The sequence below is a fragment of the Monodon monoceros genome, unplaced genomic scaffold (assembly GCF_005190385.1).
Source record: "Monodon monoceros isolate NGI ecotype Baffin Bay Population unplaced genomic scaffold, NGI_Narwhal_1 Super_Scaffold_17, whole genome shotgun sequence".
NCBI lineage: Eukaryota > Metazoa > Chordata > Mammalia > Artiodactyla > Monodontidae > Monodon > Monodon monoceros.
In genome coordinates, this window is record NW_021703773.1 from 20926113 (window position 1) to 20942236 (window position 16124).

Here is a 16124-nt window from a genome sequence, read left to right on the forward strand (position 1 = left end):
TTTGCATCTAGGCTGCCTTTCAGAGTCTTTGAAACAGTTTAAAAGTTAACTCCCTTGATATCTGTATTACACACACACATACCATCACCATCATCAACTGCAAATCAGAAGCATCTTGGGTAAAAAAAAAAATGCTCTACCTGCCCTTCATTGAAATCTAAACTTCCAAATTGTTGGAGCCAAGGCTCATGGCTCAGATAGACATGAAAAAGTATAACTAAAATGCAATTTAAAATACTTTTCAAAAGTAACTTCTAGCAACATACTCTCTGATGTTGCTGCTGGGTTCACAGTTGTCAGAGAAGGGTCTGTGGACGGCAGAAGCAGGTTTGCTGCCCTGGAAATGCTGGACCCCTTCATCAGTGGGCAGGACAAGCTGTCTTCCTAACACTCTGCAAGTGAAAAAAAAGGAAACTAATATTTTTGATTGGAAAGGGAAAGATGTTTTGCAATTTTAAAAGTTGGGTAATGGACTTCCCTATAGTATTTTGAAGGAGCGTGTACGAAGTGATAAGGTAGATCTTAGTACACGAGCAGTGTAACGGGATCACAGGAAAACCACAGGCTTTGAGGGAAGAGGACAGACAGTTCTTGCCATTGATGAAGGGACCTGAGGCAAAGTTTTCAGGCTCCCTGAGGCACTGATTTCATCAGTTCGATTTTGTATGCAAAGTAGAATAATAAGTGCCCTTGTAGGACTAACGAGTAGCTGATAGATAATGTAACCAGATTCAGACAACTAGGGTAATGCTGGGCACACAGAAGCTCTCTATAAATGTTAACTGATATATACATAATGCAGAAAAATATGTAAATATATACACTAGGCTTACAGTCCTTGTCATCTTTTCTTTTTTCTACCCTCTCCTCCTTCATTTTTATCTTAAGTATGTAAGACAACACTGAAAGAAACAGATCTGAGCTCCTGGATTTCAGGCAAGTGCATCATGATGCCTAGAAAAGTCCGTATCCATCATTAATATCTAGTGCACACTAAGGCTGGGGCTTACAAAGGACTGGAGAGGAAAAATAAAAACCTATTTAGTCAAGATTTTAAAAAAGTTACTTAGTTGAGGTAACCAGAAAACCTATCAACATTTGTACGAGTGTTCTAATTTATTCTCCCCAGATATAATATAGAGGAACTTCAGATAACTGACATGATTTTTTTTCCCTCTAAGTAGGTTTGGCTGAGTAACTGAAGGAAGAACATCTTCCCTTTTTACTCATCTACATCTTTCATCTTTGATATAAAAAAAATAGATGATCCTTCCTACATAAGGAATCTTGGTGAGATGGTCAGATTCACCTATCCAATCACTCAGCAAATAATCACTCTGTTCACCTCCCCTGCCCAACCCTGCCCTGTGCACTGCTCTCGAGGGCAGATACATGTTGCTCACAGACTAGTGAGTGTGAAGGTAAAGGATAACTCCTGCCCTTCTTCCATTCGCACATTTGTGATGCATGCAATGCCTTTCTGGGGATGAGCTACATTTGCTTCTCACAAATTAAAATGCACTTGAGTATCGGCATGTCTCCAGATTTCCTCAGACACCATTGCAAAGGATGTGATCTCTCAGTAAAGGACATGTGTTCCAGATACATATTTTGACAAGCTTTTACTCAAAATATACCCAACTTATTGAACAGGTCAAGAGTGAGCGGTTCCCAAACACATTCTGGAGAATTACTATGAACAATCCCCTTACCTCAGATGGAGGGACCTTCTTGCCCACTCACTGCATTCAGCCCATAGATTCTGGGTCTGAGGGCTTACTTTCCCTTCAAATAACATTTCCTCGACCTCCCAGAATAACTGCTGTACTTTCTGTGCATTGGCTTTGTCAAACTCCTAAAATAGAAATGCACGTTTAGTTACAGGACCAGAAGTTGTAAATACGGGCTTCAGAATCAATGATACTTACAAATTTATATAGGAGGGAGCCCTCCCAGACATACCAGGGCTCCAATTTTTACTCTTCTGAAAAATTACATCCCACTTTGAGACTCAGTTTCCTTAACTGTTAAATAGAGATAATTTCTAGTACTAGAAATTCTCATAACTAGAGTTATGAGACCTATTCAAGATTGTACATAGACATAGTTTCAGGTATGAACATACATATTGACACAGACATTGATAATGACAGACACACACACCATATATCTAAGCACTTACACGTGCACACATATATGCACACAGACATGTGTCCCTCATGTAGCTGGGCATGAGACACCTAAGTACATCTGCAAATTACAAACTTTTTTTCTAATGAAAAGGAAAATTATTTCATAGAAAGGGCCATTCACTTTCTTTTAATCAAGGAAACAGAAAAAGAAACCCACCTTAGGTATCCTAAGAGATGTGGCTATTAGGGTGGGGCCAGAGCATTCATTTTTCTTGTGTGGCCTTAAGAGGTTCTTGGGCTATGGCCACAGTGAACGGTCAGTGAGAAAACCCTCCAGCCTTTCCATATATTCTCCATGATGGAGAAGTAACAGACCTATCGTCTCCACAGCCAGTGAGGAAAAAATGAACATAACTACAATTGGAAGAGCCAACACTGTACCGGGGGCTGCAGGGCGAGAGCCCTGTTCAGTTTTCTCCCCGGGGGTTGGGGGGTGGCAGGTGAACCTGAAATCTAACCCACAACTCAGAGCGACCAAGTGCGTATTCAGCCTGACATACCTGATGCAAAATGGTCAATTTAGGTTGATTTTCACAGACTTTTCATAGATTTTCACAGCAAAAATTCGATATTTTCCATGTTACTTCTTCCCCCCAACTGATAACAAACTAGATTCCCAGACTGCAGGGGAGTTGAATTACCCCTTTTAAAATGAAAATAAGGAGAAAACTCAGAAGAATATTTGCCTCCTACGAGGGGACTGGGTGGCTGGAGTGTGGAAGAGGGCTTATTTTCATTTTTTGGTCTTTTGTATTTTGTTGCTTTTGCAAATATCACCTATCAAAAAGTAAATGAATGTTTTTAGATTCAAAGCAAAATTTACTGTCTAGGGGCTGGAATAAATTCTACACATGGAAGGCATAAGACTCTCTATGGATAATTACCTGAAAATTTGTACCAAAGGAATCCCAGAATTTGGACCGTATTGCTTCATAAAGCAATGGTCCTCAGCCATCTTCCCGCCGGCACACTTTTGACCGAAGAGCCAGGGCGGCAGGGCGCGGGCGTGAGGGTGCGGGCTGTTCATCCCAAGTGACAGAGTCCCATCCTGTCTGAAAGGGCCTGACTCACAGCTGGCTCCCCTTCAGTCTCCCCCCGCAGCACGGCCCTCTCCCTCTGGCCCCTTGCACAATCGCTGCTACAAAACCATCCCTGGGAGCAGACCCCCGTGCGCCATGCGGGCGAGAGCGGCCTTTAAAGAAGTAAATGAAAACCAGAACACAAACAAGAAAGGGGCAGGACTTAGAACATCCAAGGAGCTCCCCTGGGGACTCGTCCACAGCCACAGGGGCCTCACCAAAGCCTGTGTCTGCGAATTCTCACCGACTCTTGAGGGTATAAGAGGTCGGCCACCGTGCAATCACAGAGATCTGAACATGAGCCTGGGCTGCAGACTTCAAGTCCCACCCAGCGGAGTCGCCCTAAAGGGTTACGGTTAACATCTTCCAGCTAGCGTTCAAAGTAAAACATCTGGCTTAGAATATTCTAGAATATTTAGGGGAAATTCCCTAATCATGGTGATTCTTCTTCTTTACAGCTTTTATTTTCCCCCAATTTTTCTCTTACTCAAGCCCCTAATTGTCAGTCTCTCCTGAATCTCCAGCCATAGGTATTACACAAGAAATCATAACAACCTGAGGGGGAGGGTTGGGAGGTGGAAAAAACAAAACTAACAACATCTAAGACTCTGGACTATGCGATTATGGGCAATTTTTACTTAAAGAGTTTCTGTAATTTCAGTTTTCATGTGTGACATGTAAGTGCTTTTATATTTATGTATGTGTGGACTAGGTAATGCTTTTAAAATTGGTAAAAAGATTTTTTTTTAAATAAGAAAGCAAGTCATCATTATAAGTTATAACCATGGGATTATCCAAAATTTTGTGAGACATACATCATCTCTCCAAGAGTAAATGGAGCTCCTCTCGGTTGATAAGCCTGTGGTTGAACTCTGTGTCCCAGACCCAGACCAGGAGTTGGAAGCTTCTGTGGGCATGGGGCTTCCATTTGATGAAAATGATGACACGGATTCACTGTAGGAAGAAATGTAACATAAATAACATTTACTGAGAAGAGGTCATACTGGGAAGTGGCTTGACCTTGTGCCTACTTCCTCTTTCTTTACTTAAATATATTGGTTAATTTTCACAGTACACTGACTTTAAAAGAGTTATACAGTGCAACATTTCAGTTGGCTAAAAATAAAACTGCTAATTTTACTTGTGGAAATTCATGGCCCATCAGTGACTTTGTTTCCCATATTCACTATGGGCACATTTTCATTCTGCAATCAGACACATTTAACAGACTAATTCTTACCGGGTATATTTATCAATGGCTTTCTGTACATTTCTTGTAAAATGTGTAGGTAAAGGATCTTTGCTTTTCACAGCAAAACTCTGCTTTCCAGATCCTTCTGGCAGTCCTCTTCTGAAAATATAAAATAAAATATGAAAAGTATCTGTCATGTAATAAGTGTATTCATTAAGACATTTAAAATTTCCTTTTGTAGAAAGTTGCCCCTCTCCTCCTACCATGTCCCCCTAAACACACATGTGTGTGCACACACACACCCCACACACACCTCAAGACACTGAGCCTAGTTCCCTACCATTTTAATTTTTCTTAGAATCAAGGTTGTTATTAACCTACATGAACTGTTATGTAAACTGGGAAAAAAACAACTTCTTGTGACTCAGCCAGACTGATAAAAGTTGCTCCAAACCTAGGTGGAGCCTCACTGCAAAACTCGGCAATGGAAACATGAGCTAGATTTCAGGTCCCTCGTATCCCTTGACCAGGTGCCCTGGAGCTTGCAAAAGCCAACCAGCCTTGCACGAAAAATACTCGATAATTCCTTATTAATTCCGAAATATATCAACTTCGTTTGAGTCACTAAACACATAAAGAAATAAAAGAAATGACTGAAACACACAAATAATAACTCACTTTAGTTTGGCTTTCTAGCTTGGTTTGTAGCCTGATTTGTAGAGAGTTTTAAAATATTAAGAGTAATGGAAAACTAAAACAGAAGAAATCTCTCAATTTTAAATAAGGCATTAAACCTGGCTTGTATAGCCCAGTTAGTGTTAATCATTAAAATGTCCTTTCATTGAACCTTTTAAAACATTTACTTCCCTCTAGTTAAATACCTTCCTAACGTTTAACAGTAAACAACTTCTGTTCTTTTATAGAAATAATATTTTCCCATACAAATAACTTATATTTTATATTAACTTAAGATATGATAGTCATTTGGGGAAAAAATGTCAACTTTCAATATTTCTAACAGGGACACCACTCATTTAAAAAGTTTGCTTTTGTTTTCAATTAAATGGTACCTAATTTTCATCATTTATATTTCTGTATGTAAATAGAGTTTTAAAAAAATATTAATCAGAGAATCAGTTCTGTCCTTAGTTGTATACCTACAGTACTCTACAAAAAAGAGAATTGTTAAAACAAATTAATTAGTATAAACAGAGGTGAGCGATCATATAGATGTCTTTACAAGAGAGAATAACAGAATTATAGGATTTTTTTCCTCTACTGCTCAACAGTCGTTAAGTACACCAAGCAATCCTGAGAATAAATGTTAAAGAAAGGGTAGCAGAGAAAAGAACACAGGACAAGCTTTTATGCCAATAAATTGCTTTACCTCTAGCCCTATTCAGTCATTTCCACGTGACTTTATAACTCTAGATAAACATAAAAATGCTTATGACATAAAAGAGGCAATCAACAAAAAATTACATCAAATAGATCTGCTTTGAATGTTACAAAATATATACTGGTATATGAGTTAATTTGCTTGTTATTGAGAAAGAATTTTAAACCTCAGAGCGGTGAATTAGATAAAACACTGTTCTTTTGTAATATCCATAGAATAATAACATGGATTGGAATCTTGCTCTGCCACTGACAGGCTGTGTGCTTGAGAAGTTACTTCTCCAGTTGTTTTGAGACTTAAATTAGATGGAGTCTGTAAAGTGTCTACATAATCAAGCCGGGTAAATCAGGTTGCTTTCACTGCTATTATTGCTGGCATATGCCACACAATGAAAACACCATTTTCTTGGGTTTTTTTCACCTCTCCCGGCATTTCCTATTATATACATCTCTCTTGGGACTTTAGTTTTTTATTGGGATGTTCCTGATACTTTATTAATGTCTTCTATCTGTAGCACTTAAAATACTGCCTGACACCTAGAGATGCTCTCTGTTTATTGGAAGAATCACTAGGCAAAGACTAAATTAGTACCTCAAACAAAGAGTGTGCTTTGGCCCTCTAATTACTCAGAATGTTCCTGCTTAATACAAAAGATGACATTGTGACTGGACATGAAAATATCCTCCACATCCAAGATATTGCCAGAGAATTTTTCATCCTTTATGAAGAAAGAAGATCCACAGCTCTTAGCGTAGCAGATATCTCCCAAAATGACTTTTTATGGAGTGTCTAATCCACTCACATCCACCTTTCTTTCTTTGAGCTTCTCCTCTGCCTTTTGTGCAACTTGAAAGCTAAATTCACTAATCAGACTCAGGCCAGTTTGTTTTGTTTTCAATGAACAATAATTTCTTCCTTCAGAAAATTCGCCATTTTCTAAGGGGGAAAAGGGGTGACTTTTCAAACTAAGAAGAAAGCTGTTTACAAAATGGAAGAAGGAATTCCTCTCTTGAGCTTGTAGCATATCCTTGCGCAGATCAGCATTCCTACGCACTTCAAGGTGTAGCTGAGGACAGGAGGTCTTCAAGACTCAGGGATGCTGGGTAGGGGACGGATTACCATAAAACAGATGCCTGAAAACACCAGCTGCCTCCACACCGTTTCTCCAGCTCTTTTCTCCTGGGCTCTTCCCTGCCTCCTCTCCTTCGAAGTCCCTATACTTCTGTGGAATGTCTTAAACGTCAGAGTTCAGCTTAATAACATATACGTTTGACCACGAAGTTCAGAGGAATTCTGAAGAGGAATTTGAGCCCAGTAAACTCAATGACTCTCCAAGGTCACAAAGCAGATAGGGCTGCAGCTGGTTCCAGGACCCAGGCCATCTGATCTCCATGTCTCTCCAGAAACCACATTACTGACATTGTGAATGAAGAACAGAATGTATAGAACTTGCCTTTTTTCTTTTTACGTTTTGTTTTGAATCTTGTGGTTTCTCTGTCCTCTAACCATGCATTGTAGAGCTGTTTCAGGCATAATATTGAACATCTTTAATTCCCTGTAACTATCAACTCATGTAATCTATAGAGTCTAGGAAAGTATACACAATTTACAGTATGTGCCATTTAAATATCTTAAAACTTGAAAGTGCTGGGATGTCTAATAAGCTTTTATTACATAATACGTATACATAACAGTTTTACACTAGTTCCTGTCCATACGGCTTACATTTTAGAGATGATAAAATGCTGCTAGTCGGTAGGTTAAAGGCTGTTCATTTCAGAACAGGATCTGGGTTTTAGGGTAGACTGAAGTGCAACCACCAAACTATATTGCACTAATTTGTTGGTGCATCAAAGTTAAATTAAAGCTCAGTCTCAATCTCCCCGAGTCACTCCATTCCAGTTGTCAAAGAAATTACTAGATTATGTACTTTTACTTTTTAAAAGTTGCCTCTTGATAGCCCACAAACCTCTGCCACTTTGCCCTATAGAAATTCAATTATTAGGGGCTTCCCTGGTGGCGCAGTGGTTAAGAATCCACCTGCCAGTACAGGGGACAAGGGTTCGAGCCCTGGTCTGGGAATAGCCCACATGCCGCGGAGCAACTAAGCCCGTGCACCACAACTACTGAGCCCGCATGACACAACTACTGAAGCCCACGTGCCTAGAGCCTGCGCTCCATAACAAGAGAAGCCACCGCAATGAGAAGCTCGCACACTGCACAGCCCCGAAGCAACTAGAGAAAGCCTGCGCAGCAATGAAAACCCAACGCATCCAAAAATAAGTAGATAAATAAATTTACTTTAAAAATGAAATTCAATTATTAAAGTGATGGCTGCTTTCAAAATTTATATTTCTGCTTAAAAAGATTGTCTGAAATGAGTACTGCATTCTGAATGGGTTGGAACGCAGGATGGTAAGCCCTGACTTATACAAGCTCATTCTAGAAGCAACCGAGGCTCCCGGCTCTTGGGACTGAAATCATCTCAGACGCCACGAACGCTCCGGAGGGCCTGATGGCGTCAGCACGAGATTTCAGGAATGGATGCAGGGAAACAGACCAGATGGACTCTGACTTCGCAAGCAGATAAAAATCACGCTTGTGGCACAAAAAGGTGACACGAAGGCAAGCTCATCCCCCCCTCCCCGGATCAGGACTCACCCAATCACCATCAGCCCCAGGTCTGGGCTCGCGTCCCGCGGGCCAGGCCCAGAGCCCCTAGGCCTGGGCGCCGCCCGGCGCTGCCATTCCGAGCCGGCCCCCTGAAGGCGGCGCCCCCGCGCCCCCGGGGCCCGGGCTCCCCGGCCGCCCAGCCCTGCGCCCCAGCCCGCTAGCCCTGCACGTGCGGCCGCGGCACCGCCGGGAACCGCGAGTCTCGAGCGGCGCGGCCGGGGTCGCTCCCGGCCCGGGCTGCGCGGTCCATGGGCGTGGTGTTCTCCGGCCGGCTGGCGCTGCTTCCTCCGGCCGGCTTCCTCCGCCCCGGCTTCCTCCGCCCCGGCTTCCTCCGCCCCGGCTCCCTCGGCCCCGAAAGCGCCAGATTCCTGCGCGGCGCGGCGCGGCGACGCCACGCCTCCCGGCCCACGCCCTTCCCTCCTCCTCCTCCACTGGCCGCCGCGCCCCTCGCCGGGGTCGGGCTGGGCCAGTCGGCGGTTACCCGTGGCGTCCCCTCTTTCGGAGCCTGCCGGCGCCCCCCACTCCCACCCGCCGCCCTCTGCCCTCGGTCCGCGTCCCGCTCTCCCCGGATCCCGACCTCCGGAAAAGCACGCCGTGCCCCCTTCCCGCTGCCAGGGGCCACATTTTATAACCCAGTGTCCTGAGCTTTGACCGCGGGCCACTAGGCCTCTGGGCACCCGCCGGCCCCACTGCCCTCTCTGGGCCTCCAGTGCGCACCGGTCTGGCCTTCCCACCCCTTCTCCGGGGCTACCCAGACAGGTGTTTGCTGTCCTTAATCCTTTTAAATAGAATTTGAATGAACCGGAGAAATACAGACAATTTCACCTACCCCCAGCCTCCCATCGAAGGATTCCTAGTTGGGCGTGGCGGGGTGGAGGGCAGGGAAGTAGAGGGAGGTTTAAAAAAAATTCAAGTCTCAGCCTGTTAAATGCAAGATGCTAATCTGATTAACAGGAACTCTAGGTCTACTTAGGCACCGAAGATTTGCTTCCGATGCCGTCCTGTCTCTCCCATCTTCAAACAGATGCTTTATCTCATAACAGTCCAATAACTTTTCTACAAACCGGAGAGTACACCTGTGTTTTGGTTTATTAATATGTGCTTGTTTCAATCTTGAAGTCATACAATAATACCAGGACTAGAGTCACCAGATTCTATGCCGTGAGATAGCAAAATGGCCAAACCACCATTTTCATAAACTGAGAGAAATACGGGTGAGTTGGCTGAAGTAATACACATTTTCAAAGTAACATGTCCAAGGGCAGACACCACCTGTCGCGTGCCTTTTCCCAATAAGAGACTCTTAATAATTACAATGAATAAAGGGGACGCTGGAACACAGTCCAGCCTGCTGTGGCCATCCATTCTTCTTTGAGATCTAAGGCCTTCTAAATCTGAATAGGTACAAAGAAGCCCACCTATTCCTCCAGCTCAGCATTTACAGAGGTAAACCATGCCTATTACATTTAATAGTGAAAAATCCAGTTTATTTATTTTGAATCTGACTCTTAATGGACAACCCTAAGATGATAATAAGAAACCAACTACCAACAGCAAAACAATGATCCATTTCTTGAACTACGGATACTAGGGTCCTCACCATGTTTACAAATCATCAGCTTTAAAGTGGTAAGCGGTTATAAATTCTGAAATTAATGATACATACACATGTATATATATGTAGGGTGTGTATGTGTGTGTGTTTGTGTGAATCAGGAAAACTGATGGTACCTAAAATAAACACATACCTGCTAATACTATTTATATGAAAGGAGACATGACAGGAAAAAAAAAAAAAGTAAAGAATAATATTATGGGGCTTCCCTGGTGGCGCAGTGGTTGAGAGTCCGCTTGCCGATGCAGGGGACACGGGATCATGCCCGGTCCGGGAAGATTCCACATGACGTGGAGCGGCTGGGCCTGTGAGCCATGGCCGCTGAGCCTGCGCGTCCGGAGCAATGGGAGAGGCCACAACAGTGAGAGGCCCACATACCTCAAAAAAAAAAAAAAAAAATTCCTATAAATTGTGGATGTTATAATTTTTTAAGTGTAATGAAAATAAATTACTAGGAAGTAAAATGGAAAAAAAGATACACAAAATACAAATCCAAAAGTTTGTTATCAGTCAACAGACATAAAGTTACTCTGTCAATTGCTATAAACTTTTCTAAAGACTTATCCTCACTTTCTGTACTTATCACGGATTGGTAACAGGTAACTAACTGGTAACTGCTAACATATCAAGTACACACGTTACCTATCACATTAGAAAAAATTCAGAATGTGTTTTTTAAATACACAGCAGAACATAATAGCTCAAATTCAATTTTTGAGACTTCAAATATAATAACAAAGTAAAGAAGATAATTTAAAGCTTAAAAACCTACTGTATGACATTAAGAACAAAATTCTTTTCTTGGGTTTAAGCAAATGCTAGACATGAACGACCAAGTCAAGTTCATTACTACTTTTAACGAAATTGATGGTCATATGACTGTAATAGAAAGTAACAGTCATATGACAATTGTCTACTGAGCTCACCATTCATCCCTGTGGAAATGCAAACTCCCAGCAGGAAGCATTACTAACTCTGGGAAAACTCCAAGACAATGAAACAGAAAGGCCCAAGACAATTTCTTAAAGAAGGACATTTAAATTTCCTCTTGATTTTTGTAAGGTTAGGAACCCATGAAAGTGGATTTTGTGATGAAAATATTTTCATTTATTCTTATAGTAAGTATTTATTAAATGCCTTTTGTGGGTGTGTGTTAAGTGTCACAGGACAAAGAGTTTATCATTTAAAAAAAGATATGCTGTGCATATATATAATACGATCACTGGGTAGGAATGTGCAAGAGCTATACAAAGTACTGGCTATGTACGATTTGATTTGTGATGCTACTGGTTATTCTGCAGTGTCTCGCAAAGTAAAAAAGTTTGATCCCAGGGTGGCAAATACATTTTCTTCCAGGTATTATACAGCAATGAGTAGTAATACTAATTAAAGTAACCTTTATCTTCTGTAAATTTTACAGGGAAAATAATGAAAGATTAGAGTGTACTGCAACTTGTTCTCCCAAATAATTGCACTAAAAGATGCCATTTATTACAGTTGTACAATAAATATCAATGAATTTTTTCTGTCGCTCTTTTTCTCCTGCAATGTATTCTTCAATGAAACATGTTTTCTATTTTCATTCCTGTGCCAAGAAGCAGATAATAATCAGATACTATTTTTTAAACACTTCTCCATGTGTTAGGCACTTAAAATATTATTTCAATGAATTTTTGGAACATCCCTATAAGGAAAGTATTATTATCTCCATTTTGTCCAGGTGGAAAATCTACAGTTTGGAAAACTGAAGAGCTTGCCCAGAATTACACAGCTAGCAAATGGTTTGAGATTGGAATCCAACTCATTGGATTCCTGCCTGGGTCCTTAAGTATCACTCCAACTCTGGGCTGCCTCAGAGAAGTCCCTGCATTCATTTTATTGGCCGTCAAGTTAACAAGTCCTGCAGGCACCAACTATGATATTTCCACACTTACGTGACTTTAACAAGAAAACTCAATCACTCAAAAGAGCAATGACTCTCTGTTATCAGCGATAATTTTAAAAAGATAGAAATACTTCCTGACCATGTGAAGTTTAACTCTACCAACCTTCATACACAGCAATTCTCCATCTATCTGCCTTATCTACTGTTAGAAATTCTTCTATTTACAGAACAAACTGAAAAGTCCTTTTACAAGGTGATAACTGTGTAGTTCAAACCGGAAATGCAAAAGGAGGTAGGAAAGAGGGCTGGGGAGACCAGAAACCAGTGTGAATGAGGGACAACTTACATGTGAAAGACACAGGGAGGTGAAGGTGAGGATGAAAGTGCTGAATCGCACATCTGGGGGTGCAGGAGAGAGGTAAATAAGGCCACTCAGTATCTCGGCCTCTGGTTCAAGTGTGGCCACCAGTATGTCTTGTGGACTGAAAAGGGCGAACCCCTCTTCTGTGGGCCAGTCATTTATTTAATCCATGAATCAGAGATCAAAACTCATGCTATTACATAGCACCTTAGTGAAAAATGAAAAGGCTCCGAATTGAAAGTTTGCATATGTCCCCACTCAAATTAATTTCACTATTTTTCGTTTTAACAAAGGCCAAGGACAGAATCAGGTCAAAGGTAAAATACATGGGTTTTCTTCCAAAAAATATAAACTGTGAATGAGGACTTTTCTTTGTAAATGAGTGTGGTGGTCTTCAAATTAGATTCATGTTTCTCAAGATTTGCTTGCACTTGTTTTACACGTATCCACATTCTCTCTAGCTGTGCTTTTCCCCCCTCCCTCTCTTATTCTTACTTTAACCATCTTCCACTCTCTGCACCCCTGGGCTTGAGAAAACCAAGTACACGATTTTTTTATTCATCAGGCAGGCTAATAACTAGCAGCCACTAACTGCAAACTGACAGATAAGGCAGTAGCTGTAAAATTTAAATCCAGTGCTGAAGCATGTTTGTTTATTCAGTGTTATAAATAGCCAGCCCAGAAATCCGGGAGTGAAAAAAATATACTTCAAGATGCAAAAGGTCTGTAAGACTGAAGGAAAAATTCCTTTCTTTCTTCCTTTCCCTTATCCGTTTGTTAACTTCATGATTAAAAAAAGAAAGGGGGTATGGAAGGAAGGGAACATGACTATTTGCATATGTAAAAATATATATAAAACTAATGTACTTGAAGGGCTGTCAGACGTCCCATGGAGAGAACAAAGGCACATAATTAGGAAGATCCTTGAACACACGTATCTGTACCTATTATTCCTCAAAGCAATTGTGTAAAATTCAATGTCTGCCCTTTCAGTACAATTGGATATCTTTGCTAACGTAGATTAGCTTACTGTAAATAGTGCCAAATACAGTGTTATTCAAAAAGTATCCATTAAGGATTTTTGGACAATGCAAACATGGTTTAAGATGTTTAAGAACGGAAACCAGCACCAGTGCTTTCCACTGGCCATGCTGAATGTTTCAGTGCCTGTTGGAAAAAAACACTAAGACTAGAGTTTAAGGTCAGTGTGTATATCTATTTGCTCATAAAACATTAATTGCATAAATGTTAAGGACCAGTAACCAATAACAAAGGCCTAATTCCTTAGACATATGTATTCTAGCCACTTATCCAAATGTAACTGATTTTCCTTAGGGAAAAAAAAAATCAGTTGATTCATCTATTTCATAATATAATATTTTAAATGAAAAGGAACAACTTACTCTTTAACTTATTTTAGCACTGAGATGAACGTCACGCAGTTTTGTGAAAATAGTTATTTAAATTTTGATTGAGTTAGAATCAGTCTTAATGCAAAAGTTTTCCTGTCCATTTTTGGGGGGAGAAGAGAGCTTCTCTGCTAACAGGCCTGACCATTCTTCCCTGACCATTCTTCCTTTGCTAGATTACAATACAGAAATCTCCATCCGTGAACGGGACTTTCTGGTTTGCCTTTGAACATTTCACTATCCTTTTGTGAAATTCAAGAAGACTGAACATTTTTATACCCACTAAGAGGAGCTACATCTTCTCATTAAAAAAATAAAATTTGCCTTTGTTCTAAAATCCACATTTTACAAGAGGAATGTTTTCATCACTGCTCCTGGTGGTGAAAGGGTAGTGTGTGAGTGTGAGTGTGTGTGTGTATGTCTGTGTGTTGAGGGAAGTGTCCCCTAATTCCCATTGAGATGGCTCCCACGAAGTCAGTCAGCGTTTCCAGAGTACCTCAGGGCCCCATGGCAGTAACACAGGAGCTCTAGGCTCTATGATACAAATCCATTTCTGTCAGATGATGTTATACATATGTAAATCAACTCAATGTCTCACACACAAAAAAATCCCACTTAGGATGAGAATTGGGGCTGATCCTTGAAAAGGAGGGAGGCGCCGTGTGCCTCACCATTTCTTAATATTATAGCCGCCAGTGTAGGTATTGGGTACCCTGCACGTCCGCCGTATCCTGCATTAGAGAAAGGCTCCTTTCAAAGTCCTTAAGGAAACCTGACTATCAAATGACCTGAGTCAAAGCTTCAGCTAGAAAAGAAACAAAACTTTGTCCTCCTCTCCTTCAAGTCCCGCTTCATCTTCCCTCCCTCTCTGCTAGTGAACAGCGGAGGATTACCTCCGAGAAAGTTGATCAAAAGCCTGTCACAGCCTGTGTTTGCAAAGAAAAGAAAGCCGAGGAATAAGGATCCCAGAAAAGTGCAGGGACGTACCCAGGGCACTTAGTGGAAGTTACTGCAAATAGTGCAGCTTTGTAACGGGCGCCCGGCAAGCTGGGTGTGACAGGTGGAGGCGCAGGGGTCCCAACCCAAGAAGGACCTGCCTGGCCCCAGCCGCTACTCACGCTTCTCGGCCGTCCTCCGAGTCGCTGTCCGAGGCCCACTCCTCGCCGAGGTCCGGCAGGGTGAAGAACAGGGTCTCGGGGCCAGGGCCGGGGGGCACCCGAGCGCCGGGCTCTCGCTCCCCGGGGCCGGGCGGGCGAGGGTTCCGTGCGCTCGCGGTCACACTGCCGCTGCCCGCGGAGCCCCCGACGGACGGCAGCGCCGCCAAGACCCCGCCAGGGCCCGGGGGCGGCCGCGCCACGGCCACCAGGGGGGCTGGGGAGCCGGCTGCGCCGCAGACGCCGCTGGAGGGGGCCGCGGGCAGAGGCGGGGGCGAGGACCGGACTTTGGCTGCTCTCGGGCTACTGGGCAGCCAGAGGGGCGTCCCTCCCGCTTCTGCCGTGCGGCTCGCGACCGAGACCCGGCGGTGGGAGGCGGCGAGCAGAGGACGGAGCGGGGCGGGTGTCGGCTGCTGCAGGGCTGGCGCCCTCCGAGAACCGGAGCGGGAGTCGGGCGCCAGGGCTGGAAAGAGGGTCAAGGGCGGGGCCGTGCCAAGCCAGGTGCCCGCCCCGATGCCCGCCGGCCCTGCGGTGGCTGCGCCTCGCGAGTGGCTGGAGGAGGCGACCGGCGAGGGAACCGCCGCGGGAGCCGTAGAGGTCTTGAAGATTTTGGCAAAGAGAGACCCAAGGTCCAACACAGCGACCTTCATGTCCTGGCCTTGGAAATGCTGTCCTGGCTGCTGCCCGAACCTCAAACCCGCGGGGAGCCGGGCTGCGGGGCTCCATCCACCGCCGCCCGTAGGGATGGCGACGAGGCGGCCCAGGGCGGGGACGGGGATCGTGGGGTCCCCTCAAGCCGCGCACCCCGGGAGCCTCTGGTGCTCTCTCCACGCGGAGGATCCCCGCCGGGCGCTCGGCCCCGCTCGGCCGGACCTTCCCCGACGCGGGGAGCAGTCCCTTCTCTGCCCTAGTGCTGCGAGACCCCGAGGGCCAGGGGTCCGGGAGCCAACGGAGGCGACTTCTGCAGCTGCCAGCGCCACCGCGAGCTGAGGATAGAGGCCCGGGCCTCCGCCCGCCGCAGATACCCCGACGGGCCCCCGGGACCGCGCAGGCCGTTGCTAAGCTAAACAAAAACCCTGCTTAGCTCACTGCTAATTGGGCCCCAGACTGCAGCCTGGGGCTGCGTCTACAACGGACACCTGGTCCCCTCCTTGATCCGTGCCTT

At 43.9% G+C, this 16124-nt stretch overlaps 1 protein-coding gene across 4 annotated transcripts in view; it reads right to left on the minus strand.

Annotated features, from left to right (window-relative positions):
• The window catches only part of FAM149A (family with sequence similarity 149 member A), a 30140-nt gene extending 14514 nt beyond the window's left edge, over positions 1 to 15626 (minus strand). For 2 of the 4 annotated variants that reach the window (XM_029226270.1, XM_029226269.1), the window contains exons 1-5: positions 14924 to 15624; positions 4512 to 4622; positions 4087 to 4225; positions 1713 to 1855; positions 267 to 392 (exon numbers count right to left, since the gene is read on the minus strand). In XM_029226270.1, the coding sequence (XP_029082103.1) occupies positions 267 to 392; positions 1713 to 1855; positions 4087 to 4225; positions 4512 to 4622; positions 14924 to 15609 (1205 nt within the window). In that variant the 5' untranslated portion in view covers positions 15610 to 15624. Of the gene's footprint in view, positions 1 to 266; positions 393 to 1712; positions 1856 to 4086; positions 4226 to 4511; positions 4623 to 8523; positions 8871 to 14923 lie in introns of those variants that run through there. The other 2 variants (XM_029226271.1, XM_029226272.1) reach the window with 2 other exon arrangements.
• Between the last annotated feature and the right edge of the window lie 498 nt (positions 15627 to 16124).